The sequence below is a fragment of the Fukomys damarensis genome, unplaced genomic scaffold (assembly GCF_012274545.1).
Source record: "Fukomys damarensis isolate Sample0158 unplaced genomic scaffold, DMR_v1.0_HiC HiC_scaffold_37, whole genome shotgun sequence".
NCBI lineage: Eukaryota > Metazoa > Chordata > Mammalia > Rodentia > Bathyergidae > Fukomys > Fukomys damarensis.
The window spans coordinates 41504320-41530354 of NW_022900949.1; the positions used below are offsets into that span (position 1 = coordinate 41504320).

The following is a 26035-nucleotide window of genomic DNA, read 5'->3' on the forward strand; positions in this document are numbered from 1 at the left end:
GTGGAATTTATTTTTTCAGTTCTATCAGTTTTTGCTTTACATATTGCGCAGCTGTTATTTGGTACTTACACATTTAGAATTACTGTTTTCTTAGAGGACTTATCTTTTTTTTTCTTTTTTGACACTGGGTCTCACTATGTAGTTCAGGCTGATTCGAACTCACTGTGTAGTCAAGGCGCCTCAAACTTAGTGTTTTGGAACATGAAATTAATACAAGTCACCTTTGGCCTCTACAGTTACAAGAGTTACTCAAAGTGGTGGCCATTAGCTTCCAGACATTTTGATTAGTATGGTGAACTACAGCTTGGATAATCTTGGTCATTGATTGCTGCATGTTAAAAAAAAAAAAAAAAAAAAAAAAAAAGGTACACGTCAGGAAAAGAAAAACTTACATATATATTTTAATACTAAATGTATTGGAACATGAAATTAATACAAGTCACCTTTGGCCTCTACAGTTACAAGAGTTACTCAAAGTGGTGGCCATTAGCTTCCAGACATTTTGATTAGTATGGTGAACTACAGCTTGGATAATCTTGGTCATTGAGATTGCTGCATGTACATTTTCTTCCTTCCTTCCCCCACCCCGTCCCATCCTGTCTTTTTTTGGTACCGGGGATTGAACTTGGGTCCTTGTGCTTGCAAGGCAGGCCTCCGAACCGCTGAGCTAAATCCCCAGCCCTGCATTTTCGATTTCTTCTCTAAAGTGTGGTAGGTTTTCTGTGATACACAACATCCTCTAGGGTCCCCTATATGAGGGTAACACCATTTGTTAAAAAAAAATATTATTTTTTGTTTTCCTAAAGTGTGTTTACATCTTTTTGGCAGGCTTTATATGTATGTACACACATACACACTAGAGTGGACCCTTGACTTACAGACTCAATTCATTTGTGAGGGCTGGTTGTTACTCAAGTTGGTTATAAGTTACAACTTTTTCCCATAAAAATAAAGGAAATTCTTATAATGCATTCTGAACCTCCCAAAGCACCCCTTAACCTTTTCATAATAAAAAAGTTATATAATGTGCATAATTTACCAGAAACACCAATAATTTTCCTAGTTAATTCACCAAAAAGTTATAAAATGTGCCTAGTTTACCAGAAAAAACAATTTCATACTGTCCTCAGCCTTCAAGTTGGTACCTTTAGCTTTCAGGAAGGATGAAATGGAAGGTGGTTATTGTTTGGAAGGAGAGTCCCCTTCCTTAAGAATATCAGGAGTCTGGCTCTTTTGTGTCCTTTCTCTCCTTGGGCGAGTCGGTAGCCCACTAGGACCTGCTTCTGGCTCACTAGGTCTCAACCTTTTCAGCTAAAAGCTGGTCTAAGGTTGTCTGTTTCTGTCTGTTCTTTAACTCTGTTCTGTAGTATGTCGTGACATTGTCATTAAGCAAGTGAATGTAGCGTTCAGCTTTTCTCTGGGTGGGTCTTCTCTACAAATGTTTGTAGCTCTGTCCATTTTTTTGGGTTTTCTTTATTTCAGAAAAGGAACTTTGCTGCACTGATTTTTTAAAAAACTGTACTGATTATTGATACTCCCCTTCCTCTTCAGAAAGCTCCTTGTGGCTGGGGATTTAGCTCAGTGGCATATGACGCCTACCTCTCAAGTGCAAGGTCCTGAGTTCAAACCCTGGTAATAAGAAAAGAAAAGAAAGAAAGGAAGCTCTCAGTGCCATCCTCTTGCTCAGCCAGAAGTTGCTGAAATTCCCGTGGGTGTTCCTCCACCAGTTCCTTAGCATCACCACTATCTACCTGCAAACCTACGGACTCCGCTGTAGTGACACTGTCATCAACCACAGGGTCAGTTGAAGGTTCAGGCTCCTCTACACGGCCTTCAGAGTCTCCTGTATAATTTTAGGGTACACTTTCTTCCAGACAGATCTCAGTGTCTTTAGAGAGATATTGGTCCAGGGTTTCTCAGTTAACCCCAGACAGGAAAGGATGTTGCTTCCAGGACTCTTTTAAGGGTTACATGTGGACCTGAGACCATCTGGAGCAGCTGGCGTTCGAGTTGTAACTCAAGACTTTGGTCATATTATGGTTTATAAGTCAAGGGTCCACTGTATGTATGTATGTGTGTGTGTTTGTTGTACATGTTTATAGTACGTAATGATCGTACTCCTCATAGGGGCTTGGTGTACACAATGTACCACAGTCCCCACCCCCCATGCCTTTTTAAAAAAATCTCATCTCCCCCTTGGATTTGCATTGATTTTAGAGTGTGTCTCCTATTTCAGTGGCCTTGTTTTCTTTAACAATTTTGGGTTTATTATTACCCAGGTAAAAAATACTACCTAGGGCCAGGGATTTTGCTCAGTGGCACAGCATTTGCCTTGCAAGTGAAAAGGTCCTGAGTTTGATCCCTGGTACCAATATATATATCTATATATATATCTATATATAGATATATATATCCTCAGCTCTTAGCAACATGAGCTCAGAGAAGGGCCTAATCTTTTTTCCAGAATAGAAAATTGCTCATAATGGCTGTGGTCTTCTGTGTGTACCCTTGATCCCACATTTTTGTGTGTGGCTGTCAGCCCAGGTAGAGGGCAAGGATGGCACTGTGTAAGTTTCTAGTTACTCCGCTGAAGATGGAGTGTAAGAAAGTCCAAGTAAGTTTTGTTCACTAGCACGATGTTTGTAAATAGGTGTTATATAAACAATTCTATGAGTAATGCAGTTGCTATATATCTCTCTGTAGATACTTTTTAAAAAGTATTGTATTAGGGGGCTGGGGATTTATTTAGCTCAGTGGTTCTGCTGCCTGCCTCATAAGTGCAAAGTCCCAAGTTCGATCCCTGGTACCAAAAAGAAAAAAAAAGTATTCTATTAGGGACTTGCCTGCCTGGCAAGCACAAGGTCCTGAGTTTGATTCCTGGTACTGGAAAAAAAGAAAAAAAAGAGTATTTTATTAAACTGGAAGGAAAAATGGAAACAAAGCCTTTGTACATAGGGAGGAGAGGGAGCTTAATGGGGGGGAATGGGATAAAATGTATTTAAAAAATAAATTGGGCATGATGGTGCATGCCTGTGATCCCTGGCTGAAGCAGGAAGACTGCCCGGACTCAGTTCAAGGCCAGCCTGAGCTACATAGTGAGACCCTGTCTACAAACAAACAAAAAAAGTATTTTATTAATTACTACATTTGCCAGATGACTTTATATATGCCTGCATACATTTTCCTGCCCTTGAACCATTTCAAAGTGAGTTGTGGAGTATTTGACACTTTATCCCCAAACACTTAAAAATATAGCTCATAAAATTGAGAGTAAGCTGGGTGTGGTGCACATGCTTATAATCCCAGCACTCAGGAGACAGAGGTAGTAGGATTTTGTGAGTTGAGGTCAGCCTGCACTATAACATGAGACCTGTCTTAAAAAGGGGGTGGTGGTGATTATTCAGGAGGGCTATTGTGGTTTAGACAGGTTGGAGTTGTTACTAAGCCCAGATCCCTCCCTCCCAGATCTTGGTCATGTTAGGGTGGTCCCCCTCACCCCTTTCTTCAAAGAGGTCACAGCAGTGTCGAGTGGTGGGGACCTGAGAGGGGCCCCATGACTGATAGCCAAGCTGTACATCTTGTCAGAATATCCTGGAGCAGAATGGCCACAAAATAACCAGGAAGGCTACATTGTGAGATCAGGCTAGCCTGAACTAATAGCAAGACCTTGCCTCAAAAAACTAAAAAAGCAAAAAACAACAAAACCAGGAAATTACTGAGACAAGTTGTTTCAGTCTATTCTAAGGGAAGCAAGGGGTGGGACTTGATAGCCATTGGCAAAAACACACCTTCCTCTGGCTGGCACAGGAAAAAGGGCAGGAGGAGCTTCTCATCTGTCTCAGTAAGTTAAGAAAGCGGTAGCTGGGCTTTGTGGTAATACCAGCACTCAAGCAAAAATTTGAGGCCCACCTGGACTCCATAGCAAGACCTTGCCTCAAAAAAAACAAGAGAAAAAAGAAAATGAACAATAAATAAGAGCATGTAGCCCACATACAAAATCCATTGCCTTTATGGAAGCTGAGTTTGTGGATCAGTGTTACTTGGTTTCTTTCTGTTTGGGGTTTAAAGTAAACCCGTGATCTAGTCATTATGTACCAGTCACATCTGGTTCTGATCTCTGAATCTAGAGCAGTCCCTGCTGGGGATGTTCGCATTTGGAGAAACCCAGCCAGTTGTCTTGTAGAAAGTCCCATATTCTAGATTCATCTGATTATTTCTTTATGGCCCCATCTTTCCTGTAAATTGGCAGTTAGGTCTAGAGCAGTGCCACCCAGCATGTACGATGTGTGCCACACGTGCCATTGAAATTTCTCTAGTATCCACATACACAATAAATAGGCAGATGAAATTAATTCCAAAATAGTACGTACGTACGTACGTATGTATGTATGTATTTATTTATGTTTTGGTTTTTTGAGACAGGGTCTCACTATGTAGTTGAGACTAACCTGGAACTCATTATGTAGCCCAGGCTGGTCTCAAACTCACAGTGATCCTTCTGCCTCAGCCTCCCAAGTGCTGGGATTACAGGCATGCGCCCCCATGCCCAGCGCTCTTCTTTTTTTTTCTTGGCACTGGGTATGGAACTCAGGACCTTGTACTTGTGAGGCAGGCGCGCTGTGACTGAGCTAAATCCCTTGCCCCTAGATTTCTTTTTTCAGCTTTTTGAGACAGGGTCTCACTGTATAGTTGAGACTGACCTGGAACTCACTATGTAGCCCAGGCTGGTCTCAAATTCATGGCAGTCCTCTTGTCTCAGCCTCCCAGTGCTGGGATTACAGATATGTACCACCACACACAGCGGAAACAATGTTTTTGATTTAATCAAATATCTGAAAAAAAATATAGCTGGGTGTGGTGGCATACACCTGTGATCCCAGCACTTGGGGGGCTGAGGTGGAGAATTGGCACAAATTCTGAGTTTGAGAACAAAAAAACCGAAAAAAACACTGTTTTGTTGTGTAATCAATATCTTAAAATTATTGAGGTACTTTACATTCCTTTTTTAAAATAAAATTTTCAGAATCTAGTGTGGATTTTCTACTTATTGAATCAGCCACATTTCCACTGGCTACAGTTGGAAAGCACAGGGTTCTCAGGGTAGACATTCTGGAAGGAACATTGAGGGCCAGTGTATAATTTGGAAACCATGGGATTGCTGAAGTCCTCATTTGCTCTTCTCTTTCAGGCTCTGGGTGCTCTGGGATGGAGCAGGTGTGCAGAGAGTGAGGACCTGGCTCTGGGACCACATCACTTGCTTCCTTCCTTGGTGAGGTTGTCGACGTGGCAGGCTCAGGCCTGGAAGAGGATGTCTGTGGGCTGCTCACTGCTGTTCCCCCTCTGGGGGAGGACCTTGGTCCTCCTCCTTTCTGTGGCCAAGGCTCAGGCCCGCTGGCCCAGTGAACCCTCAGAGGCTGTCAGGGACTGGGAGAACCAGCTGGAGGCATCTATGCACTCAGTGCTGTCAGACCTCCATGAGGCTGTTCCCAGCGTGGTTGGCATTCCTGACAGCACAGCTGTTGTTGGGCGCTTGTTTCGAGTGATTATTCCAACAGATTTAATTGCCTCCAGTGGAGAAATCGTCAAGGTAAGATTGAATAGAGTCTTTATTTTTTTTTTGGTACTGGGGATCAAACTCCAGACCTTGCACTTGTGAGGCAGGCGGCAGAACCACAACTAATCCTCAGTTCTGGATAGTCTTAAATGAAGAAGCATTCTCATAATCTATTTTCATTTGATGCTTTTTTCCTTCTTGGTTCTAAGCATACTTGGTGTCTCTCCTGATGTTGCCAGGAGGGTCCCCATAAATCTCACAATAGCGTCTTACATGTTATTTTTGTTATTTTGAGGGTGTCACTGTTACAAAGCCTTTATTCCATACTCTTTTGGGGGGATACTGAGGATCAAACTCAAGGTAGATGTGGTGCCAGTGAGCTAACTCCCCAGCCCTTATTTCATACTTTTGAAGGTTTCATAGTGATTTTTTTTTTCTTCTTGTACTAGCAGTTGAACCCAGCAGCTTCACACTGAGTTACATACCCAACCCTTTAAATTTTTTTTTTTTTTCCTTTTGCGATAAGGTCTTGCTGACTTGCCCGCCGACCTCAATTTAAGGATTTGGTGGAAGGAAATTCCTGTATAGGAAAATGTCACTTTTCATAAACCGTGGAGTTATAAAGGCTGAAATGTAAATTTTAAATTATTTGAACTTATTTTTATTTTTAATTAATTAATTTATTTATTTATTGGTCCTGGGGATTGAACTCAGGACCTTGTAGCACATTTTTTTCTTAAAGGGCCAGATAGTAAATATTTTAGGCTTTGCCGGTCCATTTATATTTTGTCAGAACTCTCCACCTTACCAATACAGTGTTAAAGTTGGTATAGACAATGTGTAAATGAATAGACAGGGCTGTGGCTCAGTAAAGGTTTAATTATGGTCGGGGATAGTGGCATACTTTACAATCTCAGATACTTGGAAGGCTGAGGCAGGAGAATCACAAATTTGAGGCCTGCTGAAAATAAAATTTTAAAAGGTCTGGGAATATAGCTTAGTAGTAGAGCATTTGTCTAGTACATAAGAAGGCTTTGGGTTCAATCTCCAGTACTGCCAGAAAAAGAAAAAAATATTATAGATGCTAAAACTGAAATTTGAATTACATAATTTTCACATGTTAAGAAATTATTCTTTTGCTTTAATTTTTTTCCCAGTCACTTGAAAGTACAAAAACTGTGGGTTATACAAAAACAGATGGGGGCTGGGCATAGTGGCGTATTCCTATAATCCCAGTAATGAATCTGAGGCAGGAGAATCACCATGAGTTCAAGGCCAGCCTTGACTACATAGTGTGTTCAAGGCCAGCCTGAACTATGTAACAAGACCCTGTCCCCCCCAAAAAAAAAACCCCAAAATAAAAACAGATGGGGGCACATTTGGTGATAATTTATTGGTACCTCCCCTACAGCCTTCTTTCCCTTAGGTGTAGTCTAGAAATGAACTAAAAATATTTGAAGCTCTGCACTATGTTGTGATAGTTTTAATTTTCTCTGTATTTAGACTGCTATGTACACATACAGTTCTGGCTGTTTGTTGCTGTGCATAAACTATCAAGACTTAGTGATTTGAAACAGCAAGCTGATTTGTTCAAAATTTGTTGGCCAGGAATTCAGGTATTTGAAGTTCATCTGGGAAACCCATTTGTACTTCAGTGGCATAGCTGGAACAGCTCACCTCAGAGTAGAGGAGAGGATACAAGTCTGAAGTGTTTGATTCATGGTTTGCATCTTCATGCTGTCTATTGGCAGTGAGCTCAGCCGAAGATCAGTGTTCTTAGTTCCTTTCCATATAGATCGATCAATGATCTGCCCGTCCATCCATCCTTCCTTCCTTCCTTCCTTCCCTCCCTCCTTCCTTGAAGGGAGGGGTTTATTTGGCTTATAGTTCATAGAGACTTCAGTCCATAATCAATGAAGTCCAAGGCAAGAATGACAAACAGGCATGGCAGAGCAGAAACAACATGGTGAATACAAGGCAGCAAAGATAACAAGAGATCCTCGTTGAGTCTTTCTGCCTCTTTTATCTTATTGAGATCACTTAGGGAGGAATGCACTTGCACTCTTAAGCCTAGAGCCCTTGAGCCTAGCATTGCATCATCAGTCAGTTCCAGCTTCACACATTCTAGATCAAACTTATGACCATGTGAGGGTTTGCGGGGGATGTCCAGACCCAAACCATAATAATCTTCCGCCCCTGGTCCCCCCAAAAAACTCAAGTGCATTTCTTTACATAAAAAGCATTTAGTCCATCTTTTAAGAGTTGTTGAAATCCTAAAAGTTTCAGCATTGCTGAAAAATCCAAGTCCAAAGTTTCCTCTGAGATTTAAGGAAAACTCTTAGCTGCAAGCCTCTGTACAAATCAAAAGAAAGTCAGATACTTCCAACATTCACAACAACAACATGGTACAAGATAGACATTACCATTCCAAAAGGTACAAAAAGGAGAATTCAGAGGAATGGGACCAAAGTTAAGTCTAAAATCCAGCAGTCCAAACATTACATCCCACAGTTCTACTTTTAGCATTAGAGACAATCTGTGGCAAATTGTGAATTCCAAAGGGCTTGGGTGGCTCTGCCCATCTGGCACTTCTGGTGGTTGTAGCTCCCATGGCTACCTTCTTGGGCCAGGTCTGCTCCATCCTTGAAGTTTTCCTCAGACAGTCCACATTACTGGCTTCTCCAAACTTCTCGGGTCTCCATTGCATCTTTGGCTTCACACTAATCACTTCACATATAGCCCTCTCAGGGGCACACTGCCTGGCTTCCCATGTCTTCTGAAATCTGGGTAGAAGCCTTCCTGACCCCAAAACTCTTGTATTCTGCATACATCTAAAACTAGCACCACGTGAAAGATGCCAAGGTCTGCTGCCAGCTGGAGCAGTGGTAACCAGTGCCTGGATCACTGAGTATTCTGAACCCAGTCCCAAGAAATAAATTCTCTAGGTTGCCACCATTTTGGAAAAACTTCCCTAAGCCATCTCCATTTTGGAGCATGGTGTTTTGGGGCTTTCCAAAGCAAAATCTTTCACCTTTACAACTTTGAAGCTACAAAGCTGCTTCTTTTGATGCCCTCAGGCCATATTTTCTATTTTCCTGTTCCTTAGCAATCAGGATCTCCTTTTTTTTTTTGAGACAGGGTCTCACTATGTAGTTGAGACTGACCTGGAACTCACTATGGTAGTCCAGGCTGGATTCGAACTCACAGAAATCCTCCTGTTTCAGCCTCTTCTGAGTGCTGGGATTACAGGCTTGTGCCACCATGCCTAGCTTTCCTCTGCTCTATCTTTACAGTCCACAGTTTTACTGGCACTTCTTTTTGGTCAACCTCAAAACATTTAAAATCATTCTTCTGGGCTCTTTGCTCTAGATTCACAACATAGATCTGGCTAAAAGCCCCCAACAGTAGCCATGCCACCACCTCAGTATTTGACTGCCTTGAAATTTCTTCCCCAAGATTAGAATCCCAGTCTCAGGGCAAAGTCTCTGGACACAAAATGCAGACAAACTTTCTGCCAAGCCGTAACACACATCATCTTAAGTCCAATAGCTAATACAGTCCTTCCCAGCAGAAACCTCCTGAACCTAGTCTTTTTTTTGGTACTGGGGAGTGAACTTGGGACCTTGTGCTTGCAAGGCAGGCAGCGGAACCACTGAGCTAAATTGGAAGCCCCTCCTGAGTTTAGGATTTACTGGCTTTCTGATCTGAGCTTTGACCAGAATCTCCCATATAAAACAGCCTAAGGTGTTTCAGCACTCCCTCTGTAGCCAAGGACTCCAGATCTTTCCTAACTCTTTCCCTTCCCACAAGCCAGTTCCAAAGGCTTTTGAGCCACATGGCCAGGTGATGTTACAGCAACAACCCTACTTCTCTAGTACCAAATTTCTCATTTACCTTTTTTTCCCCCCCTGGTACCAGGGATCAGACTCAGGACCTTCTGCTTGCAAGGCAGGCACAGTGCCACTGAGCTAAACTCATGGCCCTCTGGTACCAAATTTCTGTGTTAGTTACCTTTCTCTTTTGTTGCTGAGGCAAAATACCTGACACCCAAAGTTAGAAGGGGAAGGGTTTATTTGGCTTACAGTTCATAGAGGTTTCAGTTCGTAATCAGCTGACTCCAAGTCAGGGATGACAAGGCATGGCAGAGCTGAAACAACATGTTGTACCCAGGCAACAAAGGTAATAAGAGAGTCCATATAGATCTTTCAATGGCTGCTTAAGTTTTTTCACAGCATGATGTTTTGAGTTTTTGTTTTTTTGGTTTTTTTGGTACCGGGGATCGAACTTAGGACCTTGTGTTTGCAAGGCAGGCATGACACCACTGAGCTAAATCCCTGGCCTGATTCTGAGTGTTAAGATTGGATGTTCCAGGAAATAAAAAGTGGAAGCCACTAGTCTTTTAAGGCCAACTCTTGGAAATTTTTACGGCAACATCATTTCCATTGTACTAGTTGAAGCAAAAGTTTTGGTGGGTCCTTACCAATCTGCTTCTTCCCAACACAAAAGCCCCAGGCTTTTACACAGATTTAGCCACGCACATGCTGTAATCCCAACACTGGGGAAGGCAAGGCAGGAGGATCACCATAAAATGAGACCAGCCTAAACTATAAGGTAAAACCCTGTCTCCAAAAAAAAGGTCATAAATTCCATGCTAGTCTTCTCATGAAGTGAGTTTAGTGAACCTTCATCTTAATTTTAGGTGGACCTACTTTTTGCTTATACCCTCCTTTTGTTCCCTTCTCTCTGCTGACTCCTTTCTCTTTAGTTTATGGCTTTTTGTTAGGATGGCCTTGTGATCTTAGGGGCAGTCATACTTAAGACGATTCTGGCCATGGAGCACCTCAGTTCCATAGAGCTCTTTGTAATTTCTGGAGTATTTGCATAAAGTTTCCAATAATCTAATACCCTTAGCAAGCCAGATGGTAATCTGTTGATAAAGAGTGGCCATTCTGGAGGGTACACATTCTTGCCTAACTTCTGATTAGTTCCCTAAATAATCCAAAGCCAGTGTTCACTGCCTATGTTTCAGTGCCCACTGTAATATTTTACATGGATTAGTTTTTTTTTTTCTTTTTTCTTTTTTTTTGTTTTTGTGTTTTTGAGACAGGATCTCACTATGTATATGAGACTGACCTGGAACTCACTATGTAGCTCAGGCTGGTCTCGACCTCACAGCAATCCTCCTGCCTCAGCCTCCCAAGTGCTGGGATTACAGGCATGTACCACCACGCCTGGCTTACATGGATTAGTTTTAACCAGAAGTGCCTTGAACTAATACAGCAAGCTGAATAATTGCAATGTCTGGCAAAGACAGCAACAGGCTTATTCATCAGGGGAGTAAAGAGATTTTACTAGGAAAACAAGATTTTATCTGAGCATATTTATCTGTGGAAAGCAAAAGAGTTACTAGCTAATCACCCTGTAAGAAAACACGTGAAGGGGTGGGATTAAACATTTGCCTAGCATTCTCTGCATTCTATTCCCTAATACCATGAAACAAAAAACAACAACCACACACACACACACACACACACACACACACACACACACGAAAATGTAGGATTCTTTCTCCTACAGTCTTAAGCATTAGGGTTGCATGGCTTGAGGAGTCAGGAGTTCAGAAAGCCTGACCTCATTTCTGGAGCTGGGTTTCTTCATTTATAAAACAAGATTGAAAGAGTCTCTACTAAAGCTGTTATTTTTCTTATTATAATAATGGTGCATAGATATGCATTGTGGAAAATACAGGAAAGGGAGAGGCGAATATCTCTGTACCATTCAAAGTGAATGCTTCTGGGCTGGGGATTTAACTCAGTGGTTCCACTGCCTGCCTGGGAAGTGAAGGACCTGAGTTCCATCCCCGGTACCCCCCCCCGCCAAAAAAAACAAACCAGAAAACCAATGACTATTTCCACCATTTTCTGTGCTCATCAATAGATATCCATGCTACACATACACACAGATATCTTAGACTTGGGATCATACTGGACATTTTAAAAAATTTATTACTTACATTCACATATTGGGGGTTTATTGGGTTATACCTTCTGGACATTTTTTTCCTTTTTGTACTGGAGGTGGAACTCAGGACCTTGTTCTTGCAAGGTGCAGCAGCACCACTGAGCTAAATCCCTGTCCCTTTCCTGGACATATTTTTTAATGTTTTTTTCATTTACTATATAGCTTGAGTTTCCTTCCAATGGTTATTAATAGTCTTAGGGAATGTAATATTTTTGTTTTTTTGGTAGTGCTGGGATTTGAATCTAGGACCTTTACACTGAACTATATTCCTAGCTGTTTGTTTGTTTCTGGGTGCCAGGAATCAAACTTGCTAGGCTCAGCCTGGGCAACTTAACCAAAACAGTGTCTTAAAATTTAACAAATAAAAATGGAGCTGGCAATTTAGCTCAGTGACGCTGCTGCCTGCCTTACAAGTGCAAGTTTGTGTTTGTTGTGTGTGTGTGTGTGTGTGTGTGTGTGTGTGTGTGTGTGTGTGTGGTACTGGGGATTGAACCTAGGGCCCTTCACACTGAGAGACTACCTTAGTCAGCCTTGATTTTAATTTTTTTGTTAGAATTTTTTTTTATTCATTTTAAAAAAAAATACCTCCAGGGCTGAGGATTTAGCTCAGTGGCACTTCACCTGCCTTGCAAGTACAAGGACCTGAGTTCAATCCCCTGGTATCAAAAAAAATTTTTTTTGCCGGGCATGGTGGCACACTCCTGTAATCCCAGCACTCGGAAGGCTGAGGCAGGAGGATTGCTGTGAGTTCGAGACCAGCCAGGGCTACATAGTGAGTTCCAGGTGAGTCTCAACTACATAGTGAGACCCTGTCTCAAAAAACAAAACAAAAAAAAAATTTTTTTTTCCTAGCCACACACAAGAGAAGTATAGTTAAGGGGAGATATCTGTCCATGTAGTCCCAGCTCCCAGCCTGTGTGGTTTTGGCAGGAATAAAGGATATAGGGTAATGGCCCCCAAAATGAAAATGGGGTGTGTGTGTGTGTGTGTGTGTGTGTGTACGTACGTGCACGTGCGTGCATGTGCAGAGTGTTCTGGAATGATGGCAGGGGGAGGGACAGATAAGGTCAGTAGTGGGCATGCTGCATGCTTCGCATTTCTTGGTAGTCATGGTGACAATGACATTGAAGGTAGGGGCTCCACCAGTGCTCTTGGTGTGAAGATTCATCGTAAATTCCACATCCTATAGGAGTGAGTTCTGGATCACAAAACATTTCTGGCTCCACGTGTCAGCCCATTTATAAAAAAAACTTGACCAGTTTTTGCTAAACAGGACATCAACTTCACTTGGTGTGATGTTGACCAAGGCTTTCCTGGGGACAGTGGCCCAGATGGAGGGCAAGTCCTTATAATCCACAATAACCACATCCTGACACATCTCATCTGCTACCAGGTTGTTGTTCCACATGGCCATGGTGTGGCTACTGGGGCTGCTGTCAGCACCATAGACTGGACTCAGGCAGGTGGGCAGGGATAGACAGAGAGCTCAGGGCCTAATTTTTTATTTTGAGAGAGTTGCCTAGGCCAGCCTCAAATGTATGATCCTCCTATCTCAATCTCTAGAGAATTGGGATTATAGGCAGGTACTACCACACCTGGCTATACTGTTGTTTTATCTGCTTTACTGAATCTTACTGATACACTCAGTAATTATATATATGAAAACAACATAATTTACAGGGGTCCTAGATATTTTCAGTATGCTTAACTTACAAGATTCTGAACATGCTATCACCCCAAAATTTGCAGACTCTTCTGCTAGAAGTGGTTTCAAGATGAGGTAAGCTCACACCTTCCATTCAGAAACGATGCACTCAGAGGAACCTCACAGTTTTTCTTTGTATACACCTGCCCCATCTGCAGCAGTTGAAATGCTGGCTGCCAGAGTATAGGTAGAGGCAGAGGAGCTGTGCCTGGGCTCCTGTGAGTCCTGACGAGGTAATAGCTGGTACCCATCCTGGAGTGGTCCCAGTGTGCCTCTGTGATGCCTGCCCAGCTAATTAGGTGATCCTGCACAAGACAGCAGAAACTCAGGCCTTACACTTTCTGATGAGGATGGGCAGGGAGAGACATTTTGCATCTCATGAGATGACTGGCAGACCTCTGGAACCCTTTGAACATCTCATTTGGTAGAGCCTGTGAAAGTAGCTTTTCATCCCTTTTTATGTCAGCTTCCTTCCCTGCAGACCATGTGGACTTTGCCCGAACCAAGATGTCGCAGGCTGGGAGCAGCCCTTCATGAAACTGTGCTCTCACTTGCTGGTGTGGGCCCCTGATTGTTCGCCTGAGAACAATGGGTACTCTTTCGGGCCAGGAAGAAGAGTTCATGAAAGGAACATTTCTTTGGATGCTTGAGCACTTTGTGCAATGCCGCCTGCGTGAGATGAACTGCAGTCTCTTCCTGCCTCGAGTGGGTGTTCCCTGGTTCTGAATGGGCCCCTTGTGAGCACAGCACACCGGGAAGTGTGGGTTGGCAAAGGAAGGCATCTTGGGGTGGGATGTCAGAATGGCATTTGCCCAGACTCATCAACTCAAATACTTACTGAAAATATAGGCTTTTTTTTTTTTTTTTTTTTTTTTTTTTTTTTTTTTTTTTTTTTTTTTTTTTTTTTTTTTTTTTTTGTATCAGGGATTGAACTCAGGACCTTGCTCTTGCAAGGGAGGCAGTGGCACTACTGAGCTAAATCCCTGCCCTCCCCCCTTTTGAACATAAAAGGAACTGAAAGAGAATATGACATTGAAAATAGATCTATGTCAGGGTTTAGTATAGAAGGATTGATTCTGAGAATTTATTAGTGGCTATAACTATATTAGCTGCTCCTAACTTTTTGGGGAGGAAAGATTATTTTATTTGTCTATTTATTGGTGGTACTGGGTATTGACCCAGAGGCTTTACACTGAGCTGCATCCCCAGGCCTTTTTTAGTTTGAGACCAGCCCTAAATTACTCAGGCTGGGCTTGAACTTGAGATCCTCTAGCTTTAGCCCTTTAGAGTGCTAGAATTATAAGTGTGCGCTACCAAACCCAGTTGAATTTTTGTTTTTAGATGAGAACAATTAATGTCAAACTGTTTCATAGCTCAGACCAGCAAGGCAGTGAGTGGGCTGGACAACATGTTTAAAATGTGACACTGTGATCTTGATCTTTGTGGCAGTAGCCAAGTATAGATTTGGCCTTTGTAATCTAGCAGCATGACCAATCATTGTCTCTTGTGGGTATGGCTCTGCTTTCAGCAAAGCAATAGCCCCTTGCAACTACTTTCACCATGGTTCTTTATGTCAAGTGGGGAGAAAGGTCTGGCCCTCTGTCCACAAGCTGGACCTGCGCTATTTCCTTGCAGCCTGGCCAAGTGACTGCCAAGCTCATTATTTGCAGAAGTCTACAGAGCAGATTGGTCTTTTTGTAGTCCATGGCACAGACACAAGATAACCCTGTGTAGCATTAGCACCAAGGTTCAGATTCCATCATAGGGACATATCCTGCTTCCCTGAATAGGGAAAGCCATCAGTTGTCTGGCTGTGGTGGTGCATGCCTATAATCCCAGCACTGAAGAGTCTGAGGCAGGAGGATTGCCACAAGTTTGAGGCCATCCTGGGCTATCTAGTGAATTTAAGGTCAGCCTTAACTATTAGGGAGACCCTGTTTCAAAAAGGAAAAAAAAAATCAGTTTCTGAGGAGTGCTTCTAGGGTCCTGCAGACCTTTACTGGGTGTACCTTTGTTGAGTAGTGAGTGACTGAAGACTGCAGTTCTGTGGTGGGGATCATCCTGTGACTGTAAATGAATGTACTGTTGCCATGGAGTACTCCATTACTGCCTCTTAATTGTCCTTCCTGGCTTTCCTGGTCAGAAGCTAGGGTCTTATGCAGGCTAAGCAGAGGCTGTTCCACTAGTCACATCCCTAAGCTTAAGACAAAATTTTTGTACTGGGTAAACAAAGAACTCTGAGGATAGTCAAAATTTAGTGTATAAAGCCAAATCTTCTGCCTCCCCATGATCCTTAGGTGCTTTCAGGTGTGAGCAGGGAGACAAGGCCCCACTGTGTATTGGAGCCAAAGCTAGCTGGGAAGGAGGACTAGGGACTAGCGCCTGGATACACCTTACTCCTGTTGTGCAGCAGCCTTACATTGTTCACTGAGTCTCCTCAAAGCACATAGGATCAGTTGGGAACCAGCCCTGGCAGAGTCCTGTATGTGTCTGGCCTTGGAATCATGCCAGTATAGGATCATTTCCCACATTTTACAGATGGGGATACTGGAATTAAGGTTCGGTCAGGCCTCACTTGCCTGATTCTGAGATTCATAGACTGGGACTTCCAGACTGATCAGCTACTGTTATAGAGATGGATCCTGGCCTGTTACAGAAACACATCTGTCAGAACGAACCTCACATTCTGCTTTACCCTTAATCCCTAAGAGGAAGAGAAATAGTTCAGATCCTGTAAGTTTTGAAAGCTGCGGAGGATATCTAGAGTTTCTCTGGGCAAGGGGCTCTTGCTTTGTCAGAGTAGTGCAGAAATTTTATCTATAAGCATTCTTTGGTGTGCCAGGCCCTCAACTTATGTCCCCAGGAGGAGCTGCTTGTGGACCCCTAAGGAGACTGGATAGTGCCATCCTGCAGACATTTGGACTCTCTCTAAGTGGTCTTGAAGATGTAGAGTGCTAGCTTACCTGTAATTTGTCCAGATTCCTATGTGTCTTATTTTTCTTATTGCTGAGACAAAATACCCAACACCCAAAGTTAAAGGAGGAAAGGTTTATTGTAGCTCACAGTTTGTAGAGGTTTCAGTCTATAGTCAGCTGGCTGCAAGGCAGGGTGGCATGGCAGAGGGACATGGCAGAAGAGAAGCAGTTCATGGCAGGCAGAAGGCAGCAAAGCAGTGAAGTGTCAAAGCAACAACAGGCATGCCTTCTGTCCCTTTATATACATCAGGCTACCCACCCTTTGGGTGGTGCCATCTAGGGTGGGCCTTCCTATCATCCACACCTAGAACTATGCCAAACCAATCAGTGGACTAATTTGGTAACCACACACCCTTAATCCCAGCATCATATACTTAGTCTGAGCATTACACACTTTAGATCCAGATCCAGCCACCTCTGAAAGCCCTACCTATGACCAAATGAGGCCTTGATGGGACATCTAGACCCAAGCCCATGGAACTGAGGTTATTAAAGTGAATTGTTGCTTCTGAAAGTGCTGGTTGAGCCTAATATTCTAGTACCGGAATGCGTGAAGTGAGGGGCTATAATTTCCTTCACTTTGTTGAAGAGCACACATGACTCAGGGCTGCCTGTTCAGGCTGTAGATTGAGGTGGGGCACCTATCCTGAAGCCAGTGCATGGCTGGGCTCCCAGGCTCAGGGAGCTAGAATTTGCAGAGGGAAAAGCAGATGGGTAGGTAGGAGAAGTTTGGCTCTTTTTCTTTCTTTTTCTTTTTTCTTTTTTTGGTACCAGGGATCGAACTCAGGTCCTTGTTCTTGGGAGGCAAACGCCAGAACCACTGAGCTAAATCCCTGGCTGGCTCTTTTTCTGATGGCTTGGTCCAAATTTCTGTGGTCAAGACTATGGGTATATGCCATTATGCTCTCCTTAAAGCCACCAGTTATCTTCTCCCATTTCCTGTTTTAATCAGCTTTTCATTGCTATGACAAGGTGCCTGATAAGAATAACTCAATAAAGGGAAAGATTTATTTTGTCTCACAGTTCCAGAGGTTTTAGTCCATTGCTGTGGGCCTGAGGTGAGGCAGAGCATCATGGTAGAAAGCTTCTTACTTCATGGCCGCCAGGAAACAAAAGAGCAAGAGCAAGGAAGAGCCCAAGAAAAGATACAACTACAAAGACAGGTCCCAGTGACTACTAGGCTTTCTTTGCTAGTAGCTCATTCAACAAGAACTTGTTAATGGCTAATCCATTACCTCTTCAGGCTTCTCAGTCTAACCAGTTTAAGATTAGCTGTCACATATCCCAATTTGAAATTGCTTGCTTTGAAACCTGGGGTTTTCTTTCATGTTTGCTGGGTATGTTAGCATAATATTAACATGCATTGTTACTTGGCGTAGTTAAAGTAAGTGTACGGCTTCCAAGGCTGCCTGAATCGGAGCCTTGGCCGTAGAGTGTCCTGATTTTATTCCATAGGAGATACCTCATAGCGTAACTTTGACGGATGAGGTCAGTAGAATATGAAAAATGAGAAATGTGAGAAAATGGGGCCAGTTTTCTGTGTTGGAAATTGTCCTAGAGTCACTGGAAACATCATAAAAGAAGCAGCAGGCATCTAGTGAAACACACAGAACTAGGCACAGCTGCCTGGCCACTCTGGTATGTCCCATTGTTCCTGTCAGCTAGTTAACTCACACCTCTGGAGCCTTTCCTGCTCTCTCCTGGCCCTGTTCCTTCTCTTCTGCAGGTGGATTCTCCTTGGCTGGTTTTGGCCAGACCTGCATTCCACGCTTTCCCTGATCCTCCTTCTGTCCCTGTCCTCTATATCATGTGAACTTCGGTGGTCATTAGTATGAAATGGGTTAGGAAACATCCTCAAGTGGCTGAAGACCTGGATCCACTCCCTAATTTATCTATTCTTCACTTCCTAGGACTCCTTCTGCCCTTTATGCCATTCCTGTAGAACATCTCATGGTTCTGTGAGCACCTCATTTAGGTCACACATCTTTGCTTTTTTTTTTTTTTCCCAAAATACAAACATTCAACCTTTGCTTTATGTGTTTACATGTGGATATTGCAGTTTTCATATTTAACATTTAAATGAACGAAAACAATTTAAAGCAGGGTTTTTAGCTAAAACATTTGAGCTAGCTGTTTTTGTAGCTAAAATGATGTTTTGGGGGATGGTGATAAATTTTTGTTAAAGGCAAGAAAAGGAATAGGCTCTGCAAAGTGAGTTTGGGCCATGTAAGAGTAAGAAAAGAAGTATACCCCACAGCATGAGGGTGGGCCAGCCACCATGCAAGAGAGAACACAGTGATCACTAAAAATGATTTTTTTCTTTTGTTTCTGGGGATTGAACGTGGGTCCTCACACTTGCAAGACAGGTGGCAGCACCACTGAGCTAAATACTTGGCCCAACTAAAAATGGTTTTAAGGAAAAATACATTTAGTGTTTTCATGAGTTGGAAGATGTTCATGTTTACAGATATTTTAACATTTCTGTGTTTAATGGTGACTGCCAGAATGAGAAATTCTTTGTGGTGTATTAACTGATGGTATACCTTAGAGTTGATAAAATACGGTATTGCAAAGAAATGCTATTCACAAGCCCCCAGAACCAGGCTCAGAAGAGCAATAATCAGGAGAGGGTACCACAAATAATAACTTCTAATAATGCCATTTAGCTTCTGTTGTTTTTTTTTTTCCTAGAGGTAAGAAACTTATTTCAATCAGTTGATTTGTTTTTGTTTTTGTTTTTTGAGACAGGGTCTCACTATGTAGTTGAGACTGACCTGGAACTCACTATGTAGCCCAGGCTGGTCTCGAACTCATGGTGATTCTCCTGCCTCAGCCTCCCTAGTACTGGGATTACAGGCATGAGCCACCACGCCCAGCTATTTCAACCAGTTGAAAGGAGAAAATGTATTAGATGTAGAAGGAGAGAGGGAGAGGTGGGTGAAAAGGGAGTTAAAAAAAAAGAAGCAAGTGGGCCGGGGATTTGACTCAGTGGTGCCATTGCCTGCATGTGCAAAGTCCTGAGTTTGATCTAAAAAAAAAAAAAAAAAAAAAAAGAAGAAGCAGCAGCAGCAAGCCATGTTATGTACATTAATCTCCTCCTCAAGGTGAATGTAAATTTCATGTACTCCAAACATGTATAAATAAAATGTAAATTAAAAATAAATAAACAAGGAAAAGTAAAATGTCTCCAATAAGGTTGCTGTTAGGATCTGGCTGAGAATATCAGGTATGAACCTAGGGTACCCTCCTCCGTCTTTTAAATTCCTAGCTTTGGGAAGAAAGAAGACCAAGAGCCGGGCATGGGTGGCGTATGCCTGTAATCCCAGCACTTGGGAGGCTGAGGCAGGAGGATCACTGTGAGTTCGAGACCAGCCTGAGCTACATAGTGAGTTCCAGGTCAGTCTCACTACATAGTGAGACCCTGTCTCAAAAAACCAAAACAAACAAACAAAAAAAGAAGACCAAGAAACTACAGCTACTGGGGAGCCCAGTAGGCATGTCTTTTAACCCTCTTACCACAAAGAAAGAAGCATTGTAATGTTCCTGTGTTAATAAGCAGTGGATCTGAAGGCAGTCTCTGAGGCTGGCAGTGAAGATGTTTCTTCTTTTGGCTATTGTATTTCTGGACTTGGGACAGGACAGTGGTGCTGAGAGTGCCTTTGGTCAGAGCAGAGAATGGGAGCCATCTTTCTTGTACAAGGGATAGTAGAAGATATTTCACAAAGATCAGAGGAGAGCTGGGGCCTGGGCAAGAGGAAAGTCTTATTTTCCCTTTTGTCATAAGGTAGTAGAAGGGTGGGCTTTTTTGGTTTTTGTTTTGTTTTCAGTGCTGAAAATTGAACTCAGGGCTGTACACACACTAGGCAAGTGCTCTGAGCTATATCTCCAGCCTTATAGTAGATTTTTTTTTTTTGGAGACAGTCTTGCTCTGTAATTCAGGCTGGCCTTGAACCTACTATCTAGCCCAGGCTGGCCTCAAACTTTCAGCAATCCTCCTGCTGAGCTCAGCGTCTCAAGTGATGGAATTACAGGTTTTTGCTTCCACACTTGGCTTATAGTAAAAGTTTCTATGGTTGTGTTCCCTTGGGTGCTCTGAGTGTTATCAGTTATATTGCAGTAGAAAAGAACTTTGACACTGAAAGAAGTCTGGGAAAAGCTGTTGGGTGAAATGAGGAGATGAGCTCCCTAGGGCTCTTCTCTGCCAAGGACAGAAATGGGCTCTGTGATTGTTTCCTGTACCTGACTACAGAACCTCTCTTAGAGATACCAAAACTCCTTGAGATTCCTTTGGCAAATAATGTCCTACAATGGTTCATTATAGTACCCTTCCTTTGGCTAGGGACTGGTTTTTCTTGAAATTTGAGAGGCAGGGTTAAACATTATGTATAGTCAGTTCTATTTGCTACATAAAAATATGCCTGGGTCTTCAAGTACAGTGCATCAATTGTAGAGTTCTGGGGCATTGAACCTTCTCATCCTCGCACCCAAACCTTTGTGTTTTTGCATGGGTACACAGGAAAGGTACTCCAGGCCAGGCATATGAGCTCAGTAAAGGTGTGGAGCCTGCAGAGAGCAGGGAAGAAATTGGTTGGAGGCTGGAAAGGAGTCCTGAAGGTTGGGATGAGATGCTGACTTGGTTCTGCAGGTAGCATGAGCAAGTAAGTGGTAAGGTATCACTGGTATAAAAATCTGCAACATTCTTGAGCTACATGCATTACCTTTCTGGAATTAGACATGTGTTTGAGTGTTAGCACTGCTATTCCCCATGGTGTAGCCTTGGGTGAATTATCCAAGCTAGCCTATCTGGTGTCCTGGTCTTTTGTGACAGGTAAGTGAAGAGAGATGTACTTCTTTGGGGGTGAGGAATTGGTTTCCCCAGCAGAAATTCTGAATTACTCCTCCAGCCTATCACACAACCTAGGCTAGGCCAGTGGTTAACTGCAGATCTTGGTAGGTTATACTGTGATGAAAGCACTTGTAATGCATGCTTGTGTCTCTTCTAGGTATCAGCGGCTGGGAAGGAGGCTCTGCCATTGTGGCTGCACTGGGACCCACAAAGTCACACATTAGAGGGTCTCCCCCTCGACACCGATAAAGGTGTGCATTATATCTCAGTGAGCGCTGCTCGTTTGGGGGCCAATGGGAGCCACATCCCCCAGACCTCCAGTGTATTTTCCATTGAGGTCTACCCTGAAGACCACAGTGAACCACAGTCCATACGGGCAGCCTCACCAGACCCTGGTGAGATAGTGTCATCTGCCTGTGCTGCTGATGAGCCAGTGACTGTCCTGACAGTAATTCTGGATGCTGACCTCACCAAGATGACCCCACAGCAAAGGATTGACCTCCTCCACAGGATGCAGAGCTTCTCAGAAGTGGAGATTCACAATATGAAGTTGGTACCAGTGGTGAATAATAGACTGTTTGACATGTCAGCCTTCATGGCTGGCCCAGGAAATGCCAAAAAGGTGGTAGAGAATGGGGCTCTGCTTTCCTGGAAACTGGGCTGCTCCCTGAACCAGAATAATGTGCCTGACATTCATGGTGTAGAGGTTCCTGCCAGGGAGGGTGCTATGTCTGCCCAACTTGGCTACCCTGTGGTTGGCTGGCACATTGCCAATAAGAAGCCCCCTGTCCCCAAAAGAATCCGGAGGCAAATCCATGCCACACCCACACCTGTCACTGCCATTGGACCCCCAACTACAGCCATTCAGGAGCCACCATCCAGGATAGTACCCACTCCCACATCTCCAGCCATTGCTCCTCCAACAGAGACTATGGTTCCTCCAGTCAGGGATCCTGTTCCTGGGAAGCCCACAGTCACTATTCGGACTCGAGGTGCCATTATTCAGACCCCAACCCTAGGCCCTATCCAGCCCACTCGGGTGTCAGAAACTGGCACCACAGTTCCTGGACAGATTCGCCCAACAATGACCATTCCTGGCTATGGGGAGCCCACAGCAGTTGCCACTCCTCCCGCAACTACCACGAAGAAGCCACGAGTATCCACACCAAAACCAGCAACACCTTCAACCGATTCCTCAACCACTACGACTCGCAGGCCAACCAAGAAACCACGGACACCCCGACCAGTGCCCCGGGTTACCACCAAAGCTCCCATCACCAGATTGGAAACAGCCTCCCCACCTACTCGTGTCCGCACCACCACCAGTGGAGTGCCCCGTGGGGGTGAACCCAACCAGCGCCCAGAGCTCAAGAACCACATTGACAGGGTGGATGCCTGGGTGGGCACCTATTTTGAGGTGAAGATCCCATCAGACACCTTCTATGACAATGAGGATACCACCACTGACAAGCTGAAGCTGACTCTGAAGCTACGGGAGCAGCAGCTGATAGGTGAGAAGTCCTGGGTGCAGTTCAACAGCAACAGCCAGCTCATGTATGGCCTCCCTGACAGCAGCCATGTGGGCAAACATGAGTATTTCATGCATGCCACAGACAAGGGGGGCCTATCAGCTGTGGATGCCTTTGAGATCCATGTTCACAAGCGCCCTCAAGGGGACAGGGCTCCTGCAAGGTTCAAGGCCAAATTTGCAGGTGACCTGGCATCAGTGGTGAATGACATCCACAAGAAGATTGCCTTGGTGAAGAAGCTGGCCTTTGCCTTTGGGGACCGAAATTGCAGCACCATCACCCTACAGAATATCACCCAGGGCTCCATTGTGGTGGAGTGGACCAACAATACACTGCCTTTGGAGCCCTGCCCCAAAGAACAGATCACAACACTGAGTAAGAGGATTGCTGAAGAAACTGGGAAACCCCGGCCTGCTTTCTCCAATGCCCTGGAGCCTGACTTCAAGGCCATGAGCATTGCTGTGTCAGGCTCTGGCAGTTGTCGGCACCTACAGTTTATCCCTGTCGCACCACCCAAGAGGGTACCCTCAGAGGCACCACCCACGGAGGTGCCAGACAGGGACCCTGAGAAGAGCAGTGAGGATGATGTGTACCTGCACACAGTCATCCCGGCCGTAGTGGTTGCAGCCATCCTGCTCATTGCTGGCATCATTGCCATGATCTGCTATCGCAAGAAACGGAAGGGCAAGCTCACCCTTGAAGACCAGGCCACCTTTATCAAGAAGGGGGTGCCTATAATCTTTGCTGATGAGCTGGATGACTCCAAGCCCCCACCCTCATCCAGCATGCCACTCATCTTGCAGGAGGAGAAGGCTCCCCTCCCCCCTCCTGAATACCCCAACCAGAGTGTGCCCGAGACCACTCCCCTGAACCAGGACACCATGGGAGAATACACACCCCTGCGGGATGAGGATCCCAATGCACCTCCCTACCAGCCCCCACCACCCTTCACAACCCCCATGGAGGGCAAAGGTTCCCGTCCCAAGAACATGACCCCATACCGGTCACCCCCTCCTTATGTGCCCCCTTAACCCATAAGCGCCTGGGTGGAGGCAGGGGTAGGGCAGGGGCCTGGAGACAACTTGGTGTTGTCTGTGGAGACCGGTGGCCTGCAGACCATTGCCTACCGGTAGCCAACACCTGGCCTAGCACACAACTGACACACAGGGCCTAGACAAGCCCACCCTCTGGTCCTCCCAAACCCCAAAGCAGCTGGAGAAACTTTGGGGACTTTTTTATTTTTATTTTTGCCTAACAGCTTTTTGTTTGTTCATAGAAAATTCTTCGCTGCGTTTTGATGGCTGGCTCTGAAAGCACTGTTTGAGTAGAGATAGATGGAGGGAGCGAGGAACCGTGAATGAACTTGCAGGCGTGCTGGGTGACCCCCAGCTCTCTGCGTCTTGCCTTTAACACTAACTGTACTGTTTTTTTCTATTCACGTGTGTCTAGCTGCAGGATGTAACATGGAAAACAGTAGCTAAAGATTAAATTCAAAGGACTTTCAGAAGTTATGGTTAAGTTTTTACATTTAATCTGCTGTTTACCTAAACTTGTATGTATAATTTTTGGGTGGGTATGGGGAAATGCTTTGCTAAAAATAAGCTCCCAGGGTGTTTCAAACTTAGAGAAGACCAAGGGACAGTATTTTTTATCAAAGGAATCCTATTTTTTCACACTTTGTCAACTTGGTTGCTCTGATACTCCAGAGCCTGATTGGGGGCCTCCTGGCCCTGGCTTGGGGGCCAGGGCCATGGTGCTGGTCTTGCTCTCCCGCTGTTGCCAGGGGCTGGAAGTTGGAGGGGCCTCTCGGGTCACGGGCATCCCCACCTCCACCCCATGCACACTAGTGGCCTACCACCAAGACGTCCTTCATTTTCCATAGAAAAAGGACTCCAAGAGGCCGCGGTGGCTGTGGCCCCCAACCTAGGTGCTCCAAGGTAGACCAGCTGCTCTTGGGGGCACCTGGGAGGTCGAAGAACTCGACCACATCAACTTAAGTTTCTTTTTTCTTTCTGTGTTTTTTCCCCCCTTCTAAAAGGAATATCATGTTTTTTTGAAACATTAAGTGGGGGACATTTTGATGAAGATGCAATATTTTTATGTCATGTGATGCTCTTTCCTCACTTGACCTTGGCCGCTTTGTCCCTACCTTGACCCACCCTATCCCTTTTCTCTGGCGCTCTAGTCCCAGGCCTTGGGCCTCAATGACTGGAAGAGGTCTGGTGGCTGGGTGGGAGTGCCAGCAATAGTTCATAGTAAAAACCTGTGGGCTCTCAAAGCTAATTTTTTACTAAAGTTTTTATACAACCTCAAATTGTTTTATTAAAAAAGATTAAAAATGGTGATGCTTACAGCAGTTTGTAAAAGCTCTTAGTGTCGATTCCATGGAACTGACAGCTTTGGTCATCTTGATTTTTTTTTCCCCTTTGTTTTCCTAATGGTTTAAATTCTGGAATTATATTGGGACTTTTTTTTGCCTTTTTTTAGAACATCCGTCTGTCCATCTGCATCTCTGTCCCATGACTCATGGGTGCCCACTCTGCTTCGAGTCTCCTCCTTTGGAAAAACCATTTTGAGCATGAATTTTCTTGATGTCTGAGTTATTTCGGGTAACTTTTAGGGAGGAATGCCTTTCGCAATAATGTATCCCTTCCCTGATGGAGGGTGGGTGGGTGGACCCAGGCTCCCTTTGCACATGGAGCAGCTACTTCTAAGCCATATTGAGTGTTTTACAGAGGATTCAACTGTTTTGCAGAGGACTGTGTGCTGCCTCAGGAGGGAAAGGCTGACAGGAGGGTAGGGGCTCCATCCTGCTGTTCTCTAGAGTGCCCTTCCCCTCATGCCTCTTCCCACAGAGCCCACCCATCTCCCCTGCCCCAGCTCCCAGCAGGGTACTTGGAGTGAGCAGTGCTCCTGAGAGGATCCTGTAAATGAAGGCTCAGTACTGGTGACCAGGTCTCTTGCCTTCAAGCCCTATCCATTATTAAAAGTTTTCCTGACTTCCCAGATCTGACCTGGTGAGATTATTTCTGATGACCTGTCAAAAAATAATTCCCAGTGTTCCAGGTGAGGGCTTTGAAAAGCCTTCCAATAGCTCTGTTGCCCCTAGCAACCCCACCATCAGGCATTGCCAGCAGAGACCAGAGAATGGCCTGTTGCCATAGCAACTGGAGGCAATGGGGCAGTGAACAGAATAACAACAGCAACAATGCCTTTTCAAGCAGCCTCCCTGAGTGCTGGGCTGGAGATGGCCTTTGGACTCTGCAACGGAGAGCCAATCTCATATTCAAGTATTCACCAACCACTGATGTGTTTTTATTTTCTTCTATATGATTTTAAGATGTGTTTTCTGCATTCTGTATAGAAACATATCAAACTAAATAAAAGCAGTGTCTTTATTACAAT

The 26035-nt window shown here is 44.3% G+C and overlaps 1 protein-coding gene across 1 annotated transcript in view; it reads left to right on the top strand.

Annotated features, from left to right (window-relative positions):
- Positions 1-25827, top strand: part of Dag1 (dystroglycan 1) — a 40773-nt gene extending 14946 nt beyond the window's left edge. The window contains exons 2-3 of the mRNA XM_010615562.2: positions 5189-5587; positions 21259-25827. Of these exons, the coding sequence (XP_010613864.1) occupies positions 5309-5587; positions 21259-23661 (2682 nt within the window). The 5' untranslated portion in view covers positions 5189-5308 and the 3' untranslated portion in view covers positions 23662-25827. The remainder of the gene's footprint in view (positions 1-5188; positions 5588-21258) is intronic.
- The last annotated feature ends 208 nt before the right edge of the window (positions 25828-26035 follow it).